This window comes from Gorilla gorilla, chromosome 13, assembly GCF_029281585.2.
Source record: "Gorilla gorilla gorilla isolate KB3781 chromosome 13, NHGRI_mGorGor1-v2.1_pri, whole genome shotgun sequence".
Lineage (NCBI taxonomy): Eukaryota > Metazoa > Chordata > Mammalia > Primates > Hominidae > Gorilla > Gorilla gorilla.
The window spans coordinates 118,175,026-118,198,440 of record NC_073237.2 but is presented as its reverse complement, the minus strand read 5'-3'; the positions used below and the strand labels follow the sequence as shown (position 1 = coordinate 118,198,440).

The 23,415-nt window shown below is 49.3% G+C and overlaps 1 protein-coding gene across 11 annotated transcripts in view; it reads left to right on the top strand.

The window, feature by feature from the left end:
* TTLL11 (tubulin tyrosine ligase like 11) overlaps positions 1-22,674 on the top strand; it is a 276,253-nt gene extending 253,579 nt beyond the window's left edge. For 10 of the 11 annotated variants that reach the window (XM_055351835.2, XM_055351836.2, XM_063696740.1 and 7 more), the window contains one exon: positions 15,570-22,674. In XM_055351835.2, coding sequence (XP_055207810.1) covers positions 15,570-15,862 — 293 coding nt within the window. In that variant the 3' untranslated portion in view covers positions 15,863-22,674. The remainder of the gene's footprint in view (positions 1-15,569) is intronic. The other variant, XM_055351834.2, reaches the window with a different exon arrangement.
* The last annotated feature ends 741 nt before the right edge of the window (positions 22,675-23,415 follow it).

Sequence of the window (23,415 nt, the reverse complement as noted above, 5' to 3'; positions counted from 1 at the left end):
AGGGAGACCAGCGAGGAGGCTGTGGGGGCTTCAAGGGACGACAGCTGCTCAGGTGGGGGAGGGCAGGAGAGCAGAGGTTTATGGTCCTAGGGATGTGGAGGTGTTGAGAGGAGGTAAGAGAAGTCTCAAAAATGACCTCAGGCTTCTGGCTTGAACAACTAGGTGGGTGGAGAGACCATTTATTAAAATGGGCGAGACTCAAGGAAAAACAGAATTGGGAAGGGAAGACCAAGAGATTCATTTTTAACAGGCTAATGCGATATCCCAGTGGCAAAAAAGCAGGCTGGCCTGGAGATAATGATTTGGAGGGCATGGATTCATTGAAGGTATTTCAACCTGGGGAATGAATGACAGGAAGAGAGAGCGAGAGAGAGAGCCCTGTGGGGCCCACAGCAAGGAAAAGCAGACAGAAGCCAGCAAGAGAGAGAGAGCAAGAAGCAGGAGAGCGAGATGAAACAGACGTGGGAAGACGTGTCTCCAGGAGGGAGGCTTCCACGTGGTCACATGCTGTGGGGAGAGAGCCAAGAGGAGCTCAGAGCTGACATGGGAGTGGAAGGTACCCAGGCGTTTGGCGTGAGCCCTTTGGGAGGAGAGACAGGGAGTGGACATCCTCTCTTGAGCTGGAAGGGAGGCTGTGGAGGCAGTGCCACCCCAGGAGGGAAGGGCAGTCTGGCTGAGAAGGGAACAGAGAGAGAGAGGATAGTGACAGGAAGGCAGGCTTTTCAACCACACAAGATCCCAGGGCTGGTTGATGGCAGATGGTGGCATTCAGGAGCAGGGAAGAAACTGACAAGCTGGGAGCGTTAATCAGGACCGACTGTAGACAAACTCCCTTTCCTCCCTCATCCCTCACCCCCACCCCCCTCCAGGCCCACCTGCCAGACTGCCCACAGCACCAGCTCTGTTCCCTAACACCCTAAAAAAGCCCTTTCAAAGCACCAAGATTTTGTACTACTAGTTCCTCTCCTCAGAAAGATCTTCCTCCCCAGTGCTGATCCTTGAAGATCCCAACCCCAAGTTAATTTGGCAAGAGCTATCAAAACATACTAGTAAAAATAATACGTACTACTTGACCCATAAGTTCCACTGGAAAGAGATGATTGCTCATTCAAGTATGTACTGATATATACACAAAGATGTTTGTTGCACCATTATTCACAATATCAAAAAAAGAAGAAAAAAGGAGAAAAACATCCTAAGTGTCCGTTAGTAGGGGAAGGATTTTAGAAACTCATGGTACATCTATACTATGGAATTCTATACAGTCTATAAACAACAGGGTAGATCTATATATGCTGACACGGAGAAGCGTCAAGGCATGGTTAAAATTGTGTAAGTGCAGTACGGTAGCTATAAGGTGATCCTATTTGTGTGCAAAATTATATGGATACGGATATTGATGCACACAGCAGTGCACATATTTCATTTTTATGCATATATGCCAGAAATTGCAAACAGCATTCACTTCCAGCACACAGGAATTGGAGGTCGCAAGGCAGAGGAGGGAAACAGGACCTTCACTTTCCACTATCTGCATTGCCTCTGTCTGAATTTTCTCACCGTGTGCACCACAGGCACCCTGTAACCTATCCTGCCTCTTCCAGGCAATGACTTGCTTCTTCCTTTGTGTTCTAACACCCCCATCTCACGTTGGGTCATCCTACCTTCTCCCTGCTTCTCCCTGCCCTGCATCAGAGGAGGCTTGCCCATCTGTGAATCCACACATTGAGGAGTCAGCCAGGGCTGGCGGAACTGAGTGGCCATGGTTACTGCCTTCTGAATCCTCAGATCCTCGTAGAGAAAGGCTGTGGTGGTGGAAGAAGAGGTTGGTTTACTCTGTGTTAAACTGGGGTGTCGGGGGAGGTTTTGCACATTTCAGCTCCCAGGCGGAGAGCAGAGAGCACATGGCAGTGAGAAGGGACCTCCTGGGGCAGTGATGAGCTCCCCATCGCTGGAAGCAACCAAGTGGGGGGGCTGGATGGCCGTTGTTAGCAATGTCAGGAAGGGCAACCCATGCCCTTCAGAATCTCACAGGGCAACTACAGAAAGCCACAGAGACAGGACTGGAAATCATGCTTTATCTGCCCTGGTTTTTTATCCCCACTACCAGCCCCAGCCTGGAGGACTCTGAGTGAATGGCTAGGTCTGCCCACACCCAACTAACACACAGAGCCCAAGACAAATGCAAAGCTTTGCCATATCACTAAACAAAGGCAAACAACCACAGACAATCAGGGGCCATGAAAGCATCTACCATCCAGATTTTGTTCTGAGGATTAAACAAAAGGTGCCCATAAAGTACTCACCACAGTGCCTGACACATATTAAGCACGTGTTGTATACAGACCACTCTTAGTAATCCCTCTTGTCATTCTGGGTGTTGTTGTTACCCTGCAAGGGCCTAGATTGTGTTATTTCTGAGTCCTTTTTAAGCCAGAGATTTTGACCACTTGCTGAGGAATGAGTGCTGAGCCTCCAAAGGTTCTATAGGAGCCATTAATCTCGCGAGAAATTCCACAATAGCATGAAGCAGTTGCAGGAAGCAGTGACTAGAACTGTGGCCCTGTCTTCCCAGATGGTGACTCAGGAACTTGTGTTCGTGTCGTGATGGAATCGGGGTGACGTTGGATGGGACTGGACTGAGACCTCTGGGCCACTCTGCCGTGGCCAGCAGTATGACCTGTGATTAATGAAATGATAGAAGAGTTGCTTTCACCTTTGATTATGTTTGTTATTTTGGTGCTGCTGGCTTCTGGGGGTAATGATTTTTCTGCAAGTTCTATTTATGGTCCAGTCGTGACACTTAGTTAATTTCTCCATCCGGCCAAGGACAAAGGTGATAGTGACTTGTTGTTGCTGTAATGCTTAATACAATGACTGCACATGTGCAACTTCTGTTCCTGAGCTGGTGGGGTGGCAGAAGCAAGGCTTTTTTCCTTGAGATTTCCATCTGGGTTGGGGCAGAACTGGTAGGGAGTAGCACCACCACTTACCACTCTCCAGTAGTGTGACCTTGGGCAGGTGGAGTGTGACCTTGGGCAGGTGCTTGGGTCTCCCTGAACTCAGCACTTTCTCTAACAATGTGAGTATTGGCAGGCCAGTCTCTTAGGGTGGCAGTAGGACATGGTAATGCCGAGTGGGAATCCTGGTGGGCAGAATGTCCTCAGTAAACGTGGACATTCCACTTCTTAAAATATTCAGAAGTCTCCATCACTTCCAATACTTGTGGAATCCTCAGAGATCACTCCGTCCAGCCCCTCACTTTACAGAGGGGAAGCAAGTGAGGCCCACTGAGGGAAAGTGACCAGTTCAAAGCCACACAGTGCACAGGGGTAGAGACCATGGAGATCCCAGGCCCCTTAACTCAGATTCCTCCTGGCCTCATGAAACTCAGTCCAGCAGGGTGAAAAGAAATTGGCCAACTTCAGTAGGAGAAAATGAAACCAATATTGTGATAGCGCTCCAGGCCAGTGAGGTGAGAGAGCAGACTTCCAAGTGGGAAGATGATGGGAAGCACTTGTGCCACTATTTTTTTTTTTTTTTTCTGAGACAGAGTGTCACTCTGTCGCCCAGGCTGGAGTGCAGTGGCACAATCTCAATTCACTGCAACCTCCCTATCCTGGGTTCAAGCAATTCTCCTGCCTCAGCCTCCTGAGTAGCTAGGATTACAGGTGTGTGCCACCATGCCCGGCTAATTTTTGTATTTTTAGTAGAGACGGAGTTTCACCATGTTGGCCAGACTGGCCTCGAACTTCTGACCTTGTGATCTGCCTGTTTTGGCCTCCCAAAGTGCTGGGATTACAGGCGTGAGCCACCGTGCCTGGCCTGTGCTGCCATTTTTTAAGCACTGTGTTGCTTTTTCTGTGTGGTACCTTGTGAAAAAAAAAAGCCACTCAGGGCAGCTATTACTATCCCCACTTTACAGATGCAGATACTGAGACCCAGAAAAGTAAAATGCCTTGACAGGCAGTAAGTGGGAGAGCTGGGACCCAGACCCGCTCATCTGAGTCCCTGTCCCTATTCATGGAGCCGAATGCCTTCTCCCTGGGAGATGCCCAGGTTTGATCTACCATGTGTAGAGTCCTTCGAGACCCCAGCCCCAGGCCTAGAGAGATTGTGGTCAAGTCTGGGGGAACCATGTAGCAGCAGACAGGGAGCCGGGCTGCAAGATGCCCTAAGAATGGAGAGAAGGCTGAGATTCCTGTGATGAACTGCCTTGGAGTTTGTGCAGCCTTCACAGATAGCTCTTCTGGGGGCCATTTCACTACACAGATAGGAAGCACTAAGCTAATTCTAGTCAAGATCATTCAGCTTTATTTCCTACCAATGATTCCAAACAGCAAACTTGTATACTTATACATTTAGAATTGTACGATGAGACAGAAACATCTATTCTAGGTGAGTAATAAGAAGGAGATTTAAAGACTGGGGAGAGAGAAGGGCTTGGCAAGTGGCTGTTTAAGCACACCAATCCCAGGAAACAGAATTACTAGCAAGGAAGCTCAGGTATTTTTAAGAGGAAGAAAATATCTCATATTCAGTCTGGGATAATATCCCTGGCTGTCGACAATGATTTGGATTTAATTATATCATATATTCAAATGTGCTCTGTAAACTGTAAAATAATACATAAATGTCAGATGTTAAGAAAGCATAATGTAGAAAAAAGAGTGTGGGCTTGAAAGTCAGCTAGGCATGTAAATGCTGCCTCGCCCACCTAGACGATGACCTTGACAACCCACTTAGCCTCTCTGGGCCTGTGTTCCTCAACTGTAAATGAAGAATGTGCGTAAACATGTCCTCTTCCCACCATTACCCTGAGAAGTAGATGAGAAAAATGGATGTTCTTTGTAAACTGGAAAGTGCTATGCAGATGTAAGATAGGATTCTTGTTCCCATCCTTAAGCTGGTGAAGAGATGATGAGATTATTGGTGAGCAGCTCCCAGTGTTTTCATAAAGCCCTGAGTGCAACGATGCCTTCCCGGGAGTGGAGAGCAGGGGGCTTTGGCCTAGAAGGAGCTGGTGGGCCGTCCTCACCCAGCCTATTGACAGAATGAGGCCATCGTTTGTCAGGGGCTGCCTCTCAATAGCCAAGTGGCGGTCTCAGATGAGAGACGTGCGGCTGGCTGCAACTGGAATGTTTCGAAGGCTGCCTTCTCCAGCAACATCTGTCAACCCAAATGAAGTTTAGAAAAATACTCAACAGCTTATCTTGTGGCATGCAGGGCAGGTAGGGAAAGCCTGTTTGCAAAGACCAACGAATCTAACTGCACCTTCTCGTTGACATCCAGCAGAGATAGATGAGGCTCCATCCCTCATTCACTGCAAGGCCGGTATTGTTTCTGTTCTAAATGACTGGAATTAACACTTGGTCAAATCTTTGAAAACTCCCCCCCCCAGTTTTTGTTTGTTTGTCTGTTTTTTGTTTTGTTTGAGATGGAATCTCACTCTGTTGCCCAGGCTGGAGTGCACTGATGCAATCTCAGCTCACTGAAACCTCCGCCTCCTGGGTTCAAGTGATTCTCCTGACTAAGCTTCCTGAGTAGCTGGGACTTCAGGTACGTGCCACCGTGCCTGGCTAATTTTTGTATTTTTAGTAGAGACAGGGTTTCACCGTGTTGGTCAGGCTGGTCTCGAACTCCTGACCTCAGGTGATCCACCCACTTTGGCCTCTCAAAGTGCTGGGATTACAGGCATGAGCCACTGCACCTGGCCAAATCTTCGAAAACTCTCGAAGCAGCAGTGGAGTAAGGGAGTTAAGAGCATGGTGGTTGGGGTCTGCCGCCTACCAGCCATGCGATTGTGGCAAGTTTCTTGAATGTAAAATGGATTGTCAATACCCGCTTCATAAGGTTTTTGTCTGATTAAATTAAATAATGTGAAGGCACCCCATAGTCCAGGGCCTTCTACATAATGAGGGCTAAATAAATATGAATGATTACTGTTTACTTTCATTACTTTTACTTTTAAGGCAATGTTACCAAAGAGATCCTTTCAACTCCCAATCCAAGCTGTGAGGGGTTTTCTGAGTGCTGGCAAAGGGGCAGGGAAGAAGTGTAGGATTGCTTATATTTTTTTCTAAATGGCTCAGGTAAATTCAGAGACTTGAGTAGTAGTAGGAGAGTGTCCCCAAGAGCTAGGTGCACCTCAGCAGAACTGAGGGTTTGAGGGTGCTATGAACCAAATTGTGTCTCCCACCAAATTTATATGTTGAAATCCTAACTATCCTCCATGTGGCTGTATTTGGAGATGGAGCCCCTAAGGAATAATTAAGGTTAAATGAGGTCATAAGGGTGGGTCCCTTATTGAATAGGATTAGCGTCCTGATAAGAAGAGACACCAGAGAGCCCAATCTGCCTCTCTGCCATGTGAGGACATGGCAAGAAGGCAGCCGTCTGCAAACCAGGAAGAGAGCCCTTACCAGAACATGACCGTGCTGGCACCCCAATCTCAGACTTTCAGCCTCCAGGACTGTGAAAGTGAATTTCTGTTGTTTAAGCCACCCAGGCTATGGTATTTTGCAGCCCGAGCAGACTAAGACCAGGAGCAGAGAGTGAACAGTGGGATTTCAGAGGATAAAGCTAGTTCTGTGTCCCCAAAGGCTCTTGATCACCCACAGCAGAGCCAGCCCAGTACCAGGTTTCTCAAAGACCATTCTTTTTTTTTTTTTTTTTTTTTTTTTTTGAGACAGAGTCTCTCTCTGTTGCCCAGGCTGGAGTAAAGTGGCACAATCTCGGCTCACTGCAACCTCCACCTCCCAGGTTCAAGTGATTCTCCTGGCTCAGCCTCCCAGGTAGCTGGGATTACAGGCACCTGCCACCATGTCTGGCTAATTTTTTGTATATTTAGTAGAGACGGGGTTTCACTATGTTGGCCAGGCTGGTCTCGAATGCCTGACCTCGTGATCCACCCACCTCGGCCTCCCAAAGTGCTGGGATTACAGGCGTGAGCCACTGGGCCCAGCCAGACCATTCTCTTAACTTCTTCACTCCACTGACTCCGATAGAGCCCTTCAAGAGATGGCCAAGTTGGCATGTTCATTCCATTTCCTGATCACTCACTGGGGCAGAAGCGCCAACAGTGCTGTTACAAATGCAGTTTCTGGGGCCTCATCGCCAACAGACAGAATCCCCAGGGTGAGGGAACAGGAACCTGCGTTTCTGGCAAGGTCCCCAGATTATTTTATGTGTAAAATGTTTGAAAACCATTGACCTTGAGGGGAAGGCCAGTTTTCTCGGCCTGAGGTGTCAGAGGCCCTCCTGCATAAGATTGCTGGCTTGCCTTCACACCCACATCCAACCTTGGGCAAACCTCAGATGCCACTGGCACTACCCTCGGACCATATCCAGTATCTAATCATCCCTCACCACCTCCACCAGTATCATACTGGTCCAAGCCACCATGTCAGCTCTCACTTGGACTGGTGCAGTAACCCCTGAATGGATCTCTTTGTTCTCACATGTGCCCCTACCACTGGGTTTCAACACAGCTTCCACAGTGACATGTCACTTCAGGACTCCCCAGTGACCTCCCATCTTCTTTATTTTGAAATCCAAAGTCCTGCCATGGTCTACAGAGCCCCCTGTGGCCTGGCCTTCTGGAACCTTCCAGGTCTCCTCTATCATAGCCCAGACAGGGAAGGGCAGGGCCTAGGAGATGGCATGGAGAATGTTCTCTCCTACTTAGTGGGCAAGCAGTGATGCTGGAAGAATCTGGGGCTGTGCGGTTTCTCAGAAAGGACTTAATGCACAGTTGGAACCATTCCATGGCTTTTCAGCTCCATCATTAGTCTTTTAAAAATAACTGGTTGGGTTTGCTCTCAATCAGGGTGTCTTTAAAATGTAGACATTTTTAGCCCAAAGTCAAGCTTCTCTCAGTTTGGGGGCAGGTCCTTTTGCAAATAAGCCCCGCTTTGCAGATGGGCATTCCGAGTGAAGTTTATACAGACTGGACTGTGCAGTGGGGAGCAGGGAGGGGAAGAAGGGGGATTCAGCATCACCTGGGATCTTGTGAGAGATGCAAACTCCCAGGCCCCACCTCAGCCCTCTGAATCAGAAACTGTGGGGCTGGACCCTCCATCTGTGTTTTAACAAGCCCTCTGGGAGTTTCGAAAGTTCGAGAGCCTCTGGTCTGGATCATTGCGGTTTCATAAGTCTGCAAATCTTCTAAGAGAAGGGTTTCCATGGGTCTCTTTTCTCTTCGCCCCTTGGCTTACCTCAGTGTCCTCAGCTACAAAGTGGGCATAATAACACCTGCATCACACGACTGTTACAAGGTTCACATTCTATTCAGTGGATTAAATGCATCTTTATTGGTGCTCACTGTGTGCCAGGCTATGCTGGGCTCTGGGAATGTAGAGAAGACAGGGACATGGTCCCCACCTGTAGGAGCAGAGTCTCATTAGAGAGACTGCCATGTACCCATGGATTTATCCTAGTATATGATAAGAAACAAGAAGAAGCACCATGAAGGGTGATTAACTCCACCTGGGGATGGTCAAGGACAGATTCCCAGAACCAGTGACCTCAGAGGCTAGGTTGGGGGTATTTTTAAAATTGTGTGTGTGTGTGTGTGTGTGTGTGTACTTGAATTATTATCAACAATGAGCATGCATTATCTTATTTGGAAAATTCAGAAAAGAATGAAGATATTAAAATACCCTATAAGTCTAGCACTGCCTTCCCCCATGCCCCGTGGTACTATAAATAAGTTTGCAATGAATACCATTGTATACATTGTTTTCCTTTGGAAGGAATATTTTCTTAGGGAAAATTCCTAGGATTGTGATCACTGTGTTCAATGATATAAACACATTTATTTTTTGTTTTTTCCTCCTTACCTCCCTAATAAACATTTGAATGGCTCTTAAAACTTTCGCCAAATTGCTTTTCAAAAGTCTATAGCAATTTCACCACTACCTCCCATTATCAGTATTTAATACTTTTGTTAGTTTACTTGGTGAGCAATAGCCCCTGTGGCTTGGATGGGGCCGGATGTCTTCTCTCTTATTTGCCGATATATGTGAATTGCCCATTCATGTGCTTTGTCCATTTGGATACTCTATGAGATTTTCTTTTTAAAAATTTTTTAGAAGACAGGGTCTTGGCTGGGCACGGTGGCTCACGCTTGTAATCCCAGCACTTTGGGAGGCTGAGGTGGGTGGATTGCTTTAGGTCAGGAGTTTGAGACCAGCCTGGCCAAGGTGGTGAAACCCCATCTCTACTAAAATACAAAAAAATTAGCTGGGCATGGTGGTGGGCACCTGTAATCCCAGCTACTAGGGAGGCTGAGGCAGGAGAATTGCTTGAACCCAAGAGGCAGAGGTTGAGCCAAGATCATGCCACTGCACTCCAGCCTGGGTAACAGAGCGAGACTCCGTCTCAAAAAAAAAAAAAAAAAAATACAGGGTCTTGTCTGTTGCCCAGGCGGGAGTGCTGGGTGTGATCATAGCTCACTTCAGCCTCAAATTCCTGGGCTCAAGCGATCCTCCTGCCTCAGCCTCCCAATGTGCTGGGATTACAGGGTTAAGCCATCTCACCCAGCCTCTGTAAGGTTTTAGGTATTTTTAACATGAAGTCAATTACTAAACTAACCTTACATTTATTAAAAACAAAAACAACCACCCAGGTCCCAAGGGTTTTATTGTAAGGGAATAAATGAATCATAAATAAAAACAATGAAATACCAAGTGTTGATTATAATATTCTCAACAATAGTGAGCAAATGTAAATAGTCTTTGTGTTCAACAGGGACGGGGTGGTGAAATGGCATAGAAGGCAAAAATTTGATGGACAGTTATGCAACCGTTAAAATAATGGTTATGAAGGCTGTATAGCAACATACAAAAATGTTAATGATATAATTTTAAGCAAAATGAAGTTCCGTGTGGCCAGCCATGGTGGCTCATGCCTGTAATGTCAGCACTTTGGGAGGCCAAGGTGGGTGGATCAGTTGAGGTCAGGAGTTTAAGACCAGCCTGGCCAAGAAGGCGAAACCCCCATCTCTACTAAAAATACAAAAAATTAGCCAGGTATAGTGGTGCATGCCTGTAATCCCAGCTACTCAGGAGGCTGAGGCAGGAGAATCGCTTGAACCTGGGAGGTGGAGGTTGCAATGAGCCGAGATCTCACCACTGTCCTCCAGCCTGGGCAACAGAGCGAAACTCCATCTCAAAAAAAAAAAAAAAGTTCAATGTGTGTTATCACTAAGTGACAATACATCTTCCTGTGGACAAAGAGTAAGGGTGGAAGGTCATTCCGCAAGAACATGTAAGTGCTGGAGGGAAGGCCATGCATGGGCTCTATGGCACTTTCTGCTAAGACTCTCATTATATGTTATAATAAATAAAAAATAAGGAAGGCGAAAGCCCCAGTTCTGCCTGGTAGAATGTCAACCATTGTAGAGGCTCTGGAAAAGGCTGGAAACTGCAGCCAGAGGGGACAGTCCAGAGCCTGAGCTTGACTCTCAGGAGGAACCCCAGCAGCCCTGCTCCTGCAGCGTAACTTGAATCATCTGAGTGCGCTGACTCCTCCTCCCCCCCCCCAATCCCCACCCCCTTGAAACCTTCAAAAGGTTACGTTCTCTGAAGCTCAGTGAATATTGGCCTGGGTCTGACCACCATTTCCTGGGCCATCTTGATGAATTGAGGATTAAAGCCAATATCTAGTCAAACTCAAAGGGCTATTAGAATGGGCCATTGTGGGACCAGAGGCCCATATGCTCATGGCGTGCAGTTTGGGGCATCCCCACGTCCCCCCACACTCACTGGCACGCATTCAACAGGACCGTCTGTCAGTGGAGACAGCCCATGGCCAGAGAAGGGATTGGTTTGATTTTGCGTTCAGTTTCTTTTTGGAGGGGGAGATGTGGTTTGAGGGTACCCTGGGCTCCAGTCCCAGAGCTGGGGTCGAGCCCTGTTTCTGTAAGTTGCTGAGTGTGACTTGGGGGCCTCAGGTACTTCCCATCCCCACCCTTCGGCAAAATGCAAATGCTAGACAAGGGTTCGAGGGCCTCAGGGTGACGGTGATTGTGCTGCTTGTGAAGATCCAAGGGCCCCGAGGGATGAGGGGCTGTGTGGCAGGCCTGTAAGCCACCATTCACCTGACTTAAACAGAGAGGGGAGAAGGGTCCCTTTACCTGTCTGGCATACTGGACTCCCTCGGAAGATTTCACTTAAGAAATAAAACAAGAGAAGAAAAAAAAAACCCTCACAGTTTCTATCACTATAAAAAAAAATGGTTAGAAATCATCAGACTAGAAAATGTGATCAGACTGTTATGGGTCCAAACCCATGGGACTCGGATCACGTGGGCCTTGCCCAGCACCTGCAGGGGCTCCCAATGGCTTCATCTGACATTGACCCCAGCCCCATAGTGACCACCGGTGCTCTCTGGGTTTTGTCCCTTTGGCCTCTTCCCCAGCCTGTCCTGTGGCAGGCCCCCGGGCCATCCACCCTGCCTCCCTGCCCCACAGGTCCCTGCTCTCAGCCCAGCCGACCACCCCCAGCACATCTCTGCCCATCCAAGCCCTCCTCATTCTGCAAGGCCCCACTGTCATGCCCACTTTGCCAAAAGCCTCCACTGATGCCCCCAACCCCTAGATCCTTCAAGGTGCTGGGTTCAGTGTTTCCTGCAGGTTCTACCATTTCCATCCTCAGGCACCCTTGGCAGGGATGCTCCAGAGGGTTTCTGGGAATAAGGTGCAGAAGCAGCAGTGCATGAGGATTGGGTTCAAATCCCAGCCCTGCCAAAAGTAACCCTGGTATAAAACCATATATATATATGGGTTTTACCCATATATATATATATATATGGTTTTACCCATATATATATATATATATGGTTTTACCCATATATATATATATATATATATATGGTTTTACCCATATATATATATATATATATATATGGTTTTACCCATATATATATATATATATGGTTTTACCCATATATATATATATATATGGTTTTACCCATATATATATATATATATGGTTTTACCCATATATATAAAAAACCCATATATATAACCCATATATATAAACCCATATATATATACACCCACACACTCATATATATATGGGTTTTACCATATATATAACCCATATATATATAACCCATATGTATAAACCCATATATATATATAAACCCATATATATATATATAAACCCATATATATACACACCCACACACTCATATATATATGGGTTTTACCCATATATATAACCCATATATATGTGTGTGTGTGTGTATATATATATATATATGGGTTACTGGTTTTATATATATATATATATATATATATATTCTACTTTGATAAAAAGTAGAATATATGTGCAAAAAGTTTGCATTGTATTTTTTTTCAAATACATGTGCCTGACTTCCAATTCAAATAGTAGTAAGGGGTTCATAATTAAAAGCATCTCCCCCTACATCATCTCTTCCACACACCAGAATTTCCCACTGCAGATGTTTAAATTGCATCCATGTTTACTGTAGAAAATCACAAAATGCAGACAAGCAGAAAGAAAGCCAAGGCAGCACAGTGAGATCCCACTTCTCGTTTTAGAATGTCTTCTAGATGATGTTGCCGTGCTTTTTTTTTTTTTCCAAATTGGCCCTCATTGTATGTTTTCTATGCATATAGCTCTAATCACATTCTACCATCAACTAAGGGAACGAAACTGACATTTGTTGAGTAAAGAGGTGCAGTGAGTGGCTAGATCCTTGCCATTCAAAGTGTGGCATCAGCACCACCAGGAAGCTTGCTAGAAATTCAGTGCCTTGGGCCCCACCCCAGGATTCGCATTTGAACAAGCTGGTGATTGGAGTGTGCATTACAGCTGGGAAGGGCTTTGCAGAGCAGAGTTACTCAAAGTTGCAACCCACAGATTGTCACAGTCCTGGACAAGACGCCTGAGCCAGAATGTAGACAGCACGCTGCTTCCTTTATAGAGGAAGTGCTATTATACTAAATACTGTCAACAGTACTAAACAATGTGATTGATGAGGACCATGATTAACATTCTGGCCCAAGCGCCTTATCTTGTCAGGGACCAGGGACACACAGTTCATGGGCTTGGCACTGTCAGCCGGCCACACTTTGAGTGGCGCTGTTTAGATCACACCATTGGGAAGTAGGGGACTGGGACTGGGTTTCTCGGGCCTTAGATCCTAATCTTCTCACTCTGTGTGTATCTGACCCTCCCACCCGACCATCTCACACACACACACAGATGCACATACTTGCACGGGCACACGCCCACCCTATGCAAGGCCTGGCCGAGAGCTGGTGATTAGGAAACATCTGTCTCTTGAGTCAGACCAAGGCTGCTACTCCCCTGTGTCTTTGACCATCCTAGGCCGCTGTTTACATTAAAAGTAACCCTGGTGTAAAACCCATTTTATCAACTCCTCATATCAGGATCAAACAGAGCAGCGCCCTTGTAGGATGTTTGCAGTCAAAAGAACCCAAGGCCAAGAGCTTTGATGGACTATAAGGGAGGCAAAACACAACTTCTTTGCCCAGCTCAAGTTCCCAAGGCAAAAATAGCTCTGGGATCCCAGGGTCTGTATGTAACCTGTAATCTACAAACCCTAGGCCAGGCTTCTGCGTCCAGTGCCAGAAGCAGGTAAATAATGCACAGTCACCAGGAAGGTGTGGATTTCAGAGTTGACACCAGCCTAATCTAAAATGCCACGTGGTGTTCAGTCCAACCTTACTGTCACCTTTCCCAAAGAGCCCAGGGACTCCTATAGGTTTAGATCCCCGGGTTCCAGTTTTACTTGGACATTGGGAAGACTCAGACCCTTTCAGGCAGTTGAAACTTTTAACTAAGTTTTTAACAACTTAGTTAAAAAACTTGGGAGTCAGTTTGAATTTCCAGGCCACTCTTCCCTGGCTGTGTGGCCTTAGGGAGGTTACTTAACCTCTCTATCAGTTTCTTTGTTTCTTTTTTTTTTTTTTTTTTTTTGAGATGGAGTCTTGCTCTCTCTGTCGCCAGGCTGGAGTGCAGTGGCGCGATCTTCGCTCACTGCAACTTCCGACGTCCTGGTTCAAGCGTTTCCCCTGCCTCAGCCTCCTGAGTAGCTGGGATTACAGGCATGCACCACCACACCCAGCTAGTTTTGGTATTTTTAGTAGAGACAAGGTTTCACCACATTGGCCAGGATGGTCTCCATCTCCTGACCTCGTGATCCGCCCACCTCGGCCTCCCAAAGTGCTAGGATTACAGGCGTTAGCCACCGCACCCTGCCATCAGTTTCTTAATCTGTAAGATGGGGCATAATATTTACCTCATAAAGGTATTGTGAGAATTAGTGGCACTGTTGGTAAAGCACCTAGCGTCAATGCACCCATTCATTCATGCACTCATTCATCTATACTGAGCACCTCTGGGCAGCACGGGAAGCGCACAGTCCAGAGAGGAGGATGGAGACCACACAAACAGACAGACACAGAGCAAGCCGCAGCCGGTGCTGCAAAGAGAAGTGCAGAAATCCTGTACCAGGGGCCGGGTCTAATCTGGGGATCAGGGAAGGTTTTACTGAGTCAGTGATTTTGAGCTCAGGTCCCAAAGATAAGTAGACGCTTAAAAGACAAAACCAGGGAAGAGCATTCCAGGGGTGTTGTAGGGATGACTATCTATTCTTTCCAGAATATAGTTTGGGCCAGAGAAATGACAGTTGGGTTTATTTTACTTTGGGGGGTAAAATTTACAGACCGCAAAATGCATGAGCCTTAAGGCACAATTTGAGTTTTGACAAATGCACACACCCATGTAACCAGCATCTCTGTTATCAGATAGAACTTTGCCGTCAAACCGGGTTTATCTTCATATCTTCATAACCTTGTTCCCTGATTATAAAAGTTAAGAAGCTGGGTTTTTTTGCTTTTGTTTTCTGAGATGGAGTCTCACTCCGTCACCCAGGCTGGAGTACAGTGACACGATCTCAGCTCACTGCAACCTCTGCCTCCCAGGTTCAAATGATTCTCCTGCCTTAGCCTCCTGAGTAGCTGGGATTACAGGCATATGCCACCACGCCCAGTTAATTTTTGTACTTTTAGTAGAGATGAGGTTTCTCCATGTTGGCCAGGCTGGTCTCGAACTACTGACCTCAAGTGATCCACGCACCTCGGCCTCCCAAAGTGCTGGGATTATAGGCATGAGCCACTGCGCCTGGCCAGGAGCTGGGTTTTAATGGGGGCATTTCATTGTGGACATTTTACAAGGCTTTGAGCTAGGTTTAAATCTTATATAACTTTCCCCAGGTCTCTCCGTGTCTCTGAGACTCAACTTCCTCATCTGCAAAATAGGGTTAACCCAACTTCCTTCACAGGTCTGTGTGAGGGATTTGGTCTGCACATGGCCATAAAATGCTCAGCTAGTGCCTGGTGGGCACAGTGGGCACTCTGTGAGTGAGTTAGCCCTGTTAGGAGTTTCTGGAATGGAGACGGTGGTGGGGAGCGGGGCTAGCTCTTGCTGACATCCTTGTGGCTGGAGATGGGCCTTCCCAGGGCAGCGTAGGGCAGCTGTGTGCACCCCCTCATCCAGTCTCTTTGTTCACAGGGATGTGTCTGCAGGCCTTCGTAGAAGCTTTCTTTTTCCTGGCTCAGAGGAAGTTCAAGATGCTGCCACTTCATGAGCAGGTGGCCTCACTGATTGACCTTTGCGAGTACCACCTGTCCCTGCTGGATGAAAAACGCCTGGTGTGTGGCCGGGGTGTCCCGTCAGGGGGCCGGCCCCCACACCGTGGCCCTCCCCAGGAGCCCTCCCCCTCGGCCCAGCCAGCAGGGGACAACCCCCCACCCCGCACCAGCTGCGCCAATAAGCTCTCCCATCCCAGACATACCCTGTCCTGAGGGCCACTCTGTCCTCCTGGAAGACGGAAGACGAGAGCAGCTTTCAGGGCTGGAGCGCCCCAGGCATTCTGCCTGCAGAGGAATGGCAGGCAGGCTGCCGAGGGGCCCAGCTGAGGTCCCCACGAACTGTCTCTGTGTGCGGCTGAGCTGTGCTTCACCAGGCTGGCTGGTTCTCACCTGCCTTCCTCCTCGCATCTCCTGGTGATACACCCTGTTTTCGAGTCATCAGTCATCGGACATATGACATCTAAAACGTGACAGATGGCACCTTCTATTCTGGGCTCACAGGAAGCACCAACTGGGGCAAATCTGTTGTATTTGGGGCACAGAACACAATCGATCCCAAGGCCCAGAGCTGTGGAGAGGAAGCCGAGTGTTAGGATCTGCTGCCGGGGCCTCCACGCGCCCACCGGGAAAAGCCTGAGAACATCGTGTTTATTTCCTGCCGCCCGTTCCGAGAGAAGGAAGTGGAAATATCCAGTAGGCGTCTGCGAATCTCCCATCCCAGTCATGTGCTACATGGGCGTAGTGAACAGATTAACCTCATTTAGTTCATTAGCTTGCCTGTTGCTGCAATATTTGGTTTGTTATTAATTAAGAAATAATTAATTAAGAAGTAACTAAGACTCCTGGAGCCTCAGAGCTGGCAGGAGCCTCAGAGATCATTTTGTTTGATTTTGCTTGACTGTGACCCCAAAGCAGGAATCCCATCTTTAGCCTCCCTGACCAGATGGTCTGAGTGGACCCCTGCATAGGTGGGGTGCTGGTCATGTGGCCAGCGTGTCCACAACAAGCACTGCCAGGGGTCCCTGCATGCCCAGCACTGTGCTGGGAGCCCTGGGTGAGGGAAGGAAATCAGACGTGGATAAGAACCAGAGCAAGAGGAGTAGTGTATGTAAGACCTGGTGCCAGGGTCAGGGGAGCTCACGCTGTCTTCCATGAGGCCCTTTCCTTGTCTCCATCTGTATCCCCAGGTAGCCCCCCTCTCGGAGGAAACGCCTCACAGGCAGCAGAAGGTGGCATTTTGGAAACAGCCTTGGGCATGCCAAGGTCCAGGGCCTATTGAAGACAGGCAGGCAGGACCTGGCAAAGCCAAGGTCTCCAGAGTGTGGTTGGATTTGGGGATAATGTGGCCCTTTCCTGGAGGATCCCTTTAAAGGATGCTGAGGAACCTGGGGAGAGTCAGTCATCGTGCTCCAAGCGAGGTGGAGGAAAGTATTTAAGGCGCTAGTACTGTGCCTGGTGTGGTGCACTGCAGGACTCAGAAAATGCTCGTAGTGCGTGGCAAGGGAGGGTCCTGGGAGGCAGAGGTGCATCCCAAACAAGCTCCTGCAGCTTTCTCCTCCTTCCTTCCAACATCCTGTCCTGACTCCTGACCCAAACTGATAAGAGCAGTTGACCTGGTTCATAACAGGTACTCAAAAGCATCTGTGGAAACAGGTTACTTGAATCCGCCCTCCCCAGATATTTTTAAACCCAAAGACAAGATTGTTAATCCAAGATGTCTCCAATTGTTGGCAAGCGATTTCAGAGCAGGGGCTGCTCTGTTCATCCTTGCCTGGAGCTCCTTCCTGCCAGGAGTTCACCCTCTCAAAGAGGAAAACCTGTTTCCCCCACAGTGTGGCTGCCGCGCAGCACCCCTTCCCTGCTGCTAGCAGAGCCCAAAGGCCGCTGCCCTTCCCCAGCCGAGAGGGGCCGTGGAACTGAGCCCTGCGGAGCCCACTCTGGGGTGTTCAGTGAGTGACAGCAGACTTCTGCAATCACTTTATTTTCCCAAGCAGAAGGCAGGACAGGTGGGAAGGTGGCAATGGCAGGATGTGCCTCCTGAGGTGTGTCGAGTGTTCTCTACATGGGGCGCTGTGGAGGTGTCATCGGCTCAGTTCCCCAGGTAGTAGGGCAGGTCTGTAATGCTGCTCCCCTTTCAGATGAGGACAGGAAGGCCCAGAAGGCCATGTAGTCAGGACTTGGTCCAGGTGTGTCTGTCTTTGGCTCCTTGTCCCTGGGTGAGCATGAATTCAGCTCCAAGTAAAGACCCTGCAGCTACCCCGCTCGGGGCTGCCTGGGGTCCGTCATGGTCTGGTGGCATGGGACAAGGCAGTCAGGGCTCCTAAATGGTCCAGTGTGAGAAACAATGTTTGAAGCCCCCATGCAGCTCTCCCAGTCCCCTTTGGCAGAACAAATGGATTTCCCAGAGAAAGACCAGAGTAAGAATGTCTGGGCACACTTGTCATCAGCTGGGAGCCACCAGAAGTCTTAACAAAGCTCTCACGTGACACCATTTCTTGAAGTTGGTCTTCAGAAAGTACTCGCTTGCCAAAGTGGAGTGCAATGTTCAGGTCTAAAACCAACCAAGCACATTGAATATTTTGAAAAATAAAATCAAGAGGTTGAATTCCAGCCACCTTGTTTAGGGTGATATGAAAACATCAGCTCTCCTGGTGAGGGCCTCTCCCACCCCATGCCATCATCTGGAGGCGGGCTGCTCCGCCCACCATGGCCCCTCTGTCCCGGGAGCAGCCCCCTCCTCTGCAGACAAGGCCCCGATAGCCCCACCCACCAGCAGGGCACGGAGCCTCCCTGCTGATTGTTAGGGAAATGAGGCTGTGGTTTTATGAGAGGCCAGTCCTGACAGATTGGCCCTTTTCAGTTTAACCGAAAGCATTTCGAGGCTGCTCCATTGTCAGAATGAGTGATAACTGACTCACCCCGCCTCCTCCATTCCTAATAAGAAGCCCCACTGTGTTTACCCCTTTGGTAATCGGCCACTCGTTTTACTGGATGTAATTGAAACGATAGCAAAAGCAGATGGTTCCTTCCTCCAAGAAGATAGGAAGCAGAGCCGGGAGTCTGGCTGGCCCAGAGGCACGGCACACATAGCTGGGCAGCCCCTGTGCTTTGCTGCAGGATAAGCCCCATCCCTGCAAGCACCCTCAGGATCCATCTCCAGCGTCTTCTCCCTCCCCCTCTCTTGCCCCTTCCCGCTCCTACTGCCGCCTGTCTCTCCCCACCCTCAATGCACACACAGTCCTCTCCCTAGTCTGCTGGCTGAGTTCCTGGAGAGCTGGGCACTCCGGGGGCTTGGAATGAATGGGTAAGATCAGGCTCAGCCTGTGCTCAGTTTGGGGGGTTCACATCCAAGTATGACAAGTTAGTGGGACCAATCTGGGGAGGGAAGCATCAAGAGAACAGGACAGACCCACAGAACTGGGCCCACCTACCCTTTCTTTGGGTGTGCCCCGGGGCAGCCTCCTTGTTCCTGCCTTGCTGACACTGCCTGCTCCCTTCCTTCCAACCTCCTAGGGGGACGGGCTCAGCGTTTCTGTTGTTAGGGGCAGCAGCTTTGTCCTCACGGCCTGGCCAAAATGGAGCCTGCAATAGGTGCTTATACTTATAAAGACCCGCTAGATTCAGTGCAGCTGTTAGCAAGTGTTGGTCCCAACAGACCCCTCCCAGTGGGCAGAGGCAGGGCCTCCAGGAGAGAGCAGCATCCATCCCTAAAACAAACCACCTGGATTCCTCTTACTTCTCCTCCCAGCCTCTGTCCACTCCCCCAAACTCGGACACGGTCTCTCGCCTGGGCTTCCGCTGCCTCCCTGCCTCTCACCCCTCCACCCTACCCTCCATCTCCATAGGTCTGGAAGGAACTTGGAGAGCCACAGAGCTGACGTCCAGTCACCTATTGAAAGCAGCCCTTATCGGCACCCTTCCTTTCTTTCCATCCTAAGGCCCGCACCTGACCCCTGCACCTCAGGACCAGGCTCTGCAGCCTCCCTGAGCCCCTGTCCGACCCCTGCTCCCAGGACTGTTTGTATCTGTTGTCATGAGACAGGAGGAGGATGTGCTATTTCCCACCACCCTTGTCTTGCTGGCCCCTCTGCCTGGAATGGCCTTCCTCTGCCCAGTGGCAAACAGACTTTCAAGGTTCAGTCCCAGTGTCCCCGCTGCAATCCCCCAAACAGAGTGAGCGGTTCCTTCCATCTACTTCCAAGAACTGGAAAGTTCCTGTCTTGTCGCGCGCACTGTGGGACCACAGCATTGCTTCGCACCCAGCCGTGAGTTCCTGCAGGGCCAGGCATGTGCTGGGTCCACGTTGGCACAGAGCAGGGGCCAGCAGGTGCTTGCTGTGAATAGGAACGTTTAGCAGACCCCAGGAGAGGAGACAGTGTTACCACACTTGCTCTCCACTTTGCCCACGGGTGCCTTTAAGAAGCACAGATTTCTAAACCTTGCCAAGCCGATCCGCTGAACACCTCTACATTCCCGGCTGCCTTGTTGGCTCCCGGGGACACGGCAGCTGTCCTGTGTCCGTAAACAGATAATAGCTCCTCCGACTCTAGGTGTCTCTCCATGGCCAGCCAGGCCTGGGCTGTGTACCCATGGGCACCCCCTCCCATTCAATCTCACAGACAGGACGCCAGGCTGGACAGTCCTCACCAACACCCCTCCAGCCAGCTAGCCAGCCTCCTTTCAACTCTGCATTGCCCTGAGTTTGTGTGGGGTTGTTGAGTTCCCAGCAGGTCCTCCGGATGTGCATGTAGGTAGTCAGGGGAATGGAGTGGGAGGATAGGAGCCCAGACACTTGAAATGGTGTTCCATGCCTTTCTAGACCCCAGGCCCTTTCCTGCATGATTTTATCAGCACATGCTCAGTCCTTCACAGTTTACAAAGCACTTCTAGATCCATCCAACCCCACCAAGGATGAGGATCACTGGCACTCTGTTTTCCCAGGCGGAGAAGTGGCTTCCAGGAGGCTTAGTGACTGACCAAGGTCTCGAGGTCTCGTGCTGGTGAAGTGCAGAGCCAGGATCCACCTGAGGCCCCTAGCTGGCTCCAGATCCCACACTCCTTCCTCGGCACTTCCTCGGTTCTGCACGGTGCCTCAGCACTCCCCAAAACATCCCATTTTGCAGGTGTGGAAACCCACGTCCCGCAGAGGCTGGGTGTTTGCTCCACTCAGTTCTGGGGACCTAGCTTGAAGCTCTCTGATCTGTTCTCCTGCTGAGCACCCCAGGAAGGGCTCCAGGTCTCCCAGCCACTTAGTGAGAGTGGCAAGTCCTGTCTCACTTGATCTTTGGGAGCATAAGATGAGATCACAGAAAATGTCATCAACGTGAAAGTGTTTTGTAAAGCAAGGCGCTGCTCAAACGTAGTGTTATCTTCAGCCTGGCTACTGGCTTCCCACAAAGTGTGAAGGGATGAAGGTAAAAGCTCTTTCTTGAATAATGTTATCCATCAAGACAGATGAAACCACACTGGTCAGCTCCTCCTGCCCTCCCCCCCACCCCCCACCTCCCCTTCATTCCCACATGTTTAAAGACATTCGTAGGCTGAGAAATGATTCCTGCTGCTCCTCTGACACCCGGAATGTGCCTTGTGATTGACAGAGTGTCCCTCCAGATTAGCTTAATTTTTTTCCCATTTCTTGACTAATGTCCTCTACTCCTTGGCCCTGTAATTGAGAATTGGGCTTGCAATGGCCAGCACACGAGCATCTTCCCTGAAAGCTCAGAAACGATGGCTCTCCCGGCAGGGAGCTGGCATTCCCCATGGCTGAGAGCGCTGTCCTCCTCGCATGGAGGGATCATTCACCACCGTGTGTATTAACCTGAAATCCACCTCACCTTGATGGATATTTTTGCCAATCTCCCATTTGGTTTGATGAATGTGAGAGAAATTTTCCCCTATGGCATATGAATTTCTCCCTCACAAAATAAGTCTAAATTTTTTTCTGTTCCTGGAGATGAAGGAGCTCTGCAGAATAGGCCACGTCTTCAATTACCTTTATCTCTAGTAGCCAAAAGTCTTGATTTTTATATAACTGGAAAAACCACGCAGCATAATGCTTATACACACACACACGCACACACACACACGATGCACACACATGCACACGCATGCACACACGCACACATGCACACACCACACATGCACACACACGTGTGCGCACACACACTGAGCACCGTTGAGCTTTGGTAGAAAATGGCAAAATTACGATGTTTTTCTCATTTCTGGTGATTGGCTTCCGAGTGTTACTTAGAGAGCGGAGTGGAGAGGGCTCTTTGCAGCCCTGCGGTAGTGTCTTGTGCTCACCAAGAGGCTCACGGGAAACATGTCCTCCAACGTGAAGGTGTTTGCTAAGATTCCAACCAGGACCCAGTCTTGGGCCACAGAACACTGTCTGCTCCCCCAAGCCCCTCGCAGACCGCAGGGATATTTTCCCTTCAGAACCTGTTGCATCAGAATGGGGAAAGCGAGGGCCGAGAATCCCAGAGGAGGCCGTGAACTGTTCTGGAAAAGCGAGGGCTTTGCAGTCAGACCTTCATATGCACTTTGTTCTATCTGTTGCGCTCTCCCTAAATGACCACGGGCCAGTGACTTTACCTCTCTGATCCCTGCTCTTTGCCTAGATAGTGGGGATCACGTCGTAATGTATGTAAAGAGCCGGGTGCGGGACTTGGCACCTGGGAAGTGTCTTAACACATGTCTGTCGAGAAAAGGAAGGGTCTCGACGTGCGGAAACAAGACGGATGCCAGGAAATACGTCTGCCCACCTCCACGCCCCTGACAGCGGAGGCTCCTGGAGGTCTGGTGAGAGGCCCCACGTGCTCCAGCCCCTCCGCTCTGTGCTGAGCTCTGCCTTTAAGAGACTGCAGCTCCTGCCTCTTAAAAGCCTTTCAAAATTCTTTATTAAATTTTCATGGCGCATAAAGTCAAGGTTCTGTTACTTGGCCTCAGTTGTCTTGGCAACTTCATAAAACGCAATAATAAAACGAAGCTGAGTGTTGCTAAACACAGGCTCATTGTATAAACGACTGCGAAGTATTGACAGTTTGTTCTGCATGATAATTTTTGACAGCAAATCCACCGGGGTGGACAATACTTGTTCACTTGGGGTCAATTGTTGAGAAAAGGACACCTTTTAATTTTTTTTCTCCCTTAAAGCTTAGTATTTGCCTGGGAAGCTAAATATTGCCTCAAGGAAACTGTGAGATCCTGGGGGAGGGAGGGAGGGGTTTGGAAAATCTTTCAACCATTGATCTGCTGGGGACAGTTTCCCGTATGGAGGGAGGGATCTGTCCCTAGAGTTTGGTGAGAGACTCTGTGGCTGCCCTGGGAGACAGGATGGCCCCTTGCAGCTCCCTGTGTGCAAGAGGGGCCAGAGTGCTTGGCTCGGGCTAGACCGGTGAGCATTGCATGTTTCACCCTCACGGGGGAAGCCAGAGGCCGGTGCCTCCCTAGAGAACTAAACCATTCATCCTGCACCAAAGAGGTGATTCCTGGGGCTGCTGGTCCAGCTGGTGGCTCTGTCCCTGGGAACGGAGGCCGTGCCCCCTCCTATCACCCCCTCCTCCCCTTCTACCCTTGGGGAGCAGCATATATCTGCTCTGAATATTTAAGAATATTTGGCAAGTGGAAAGCAGATGGCCTTGAGTTAAAAATAAAGTGAGACCCCAGCTCCCTGAAAATCCCCTCACCCATTGGCGTCAGAGAAATGTTCATTTCACGCAGCCCCCCACGCCCAGGGAGGCCACTTAGGCAGGCCCTGTTCCCAC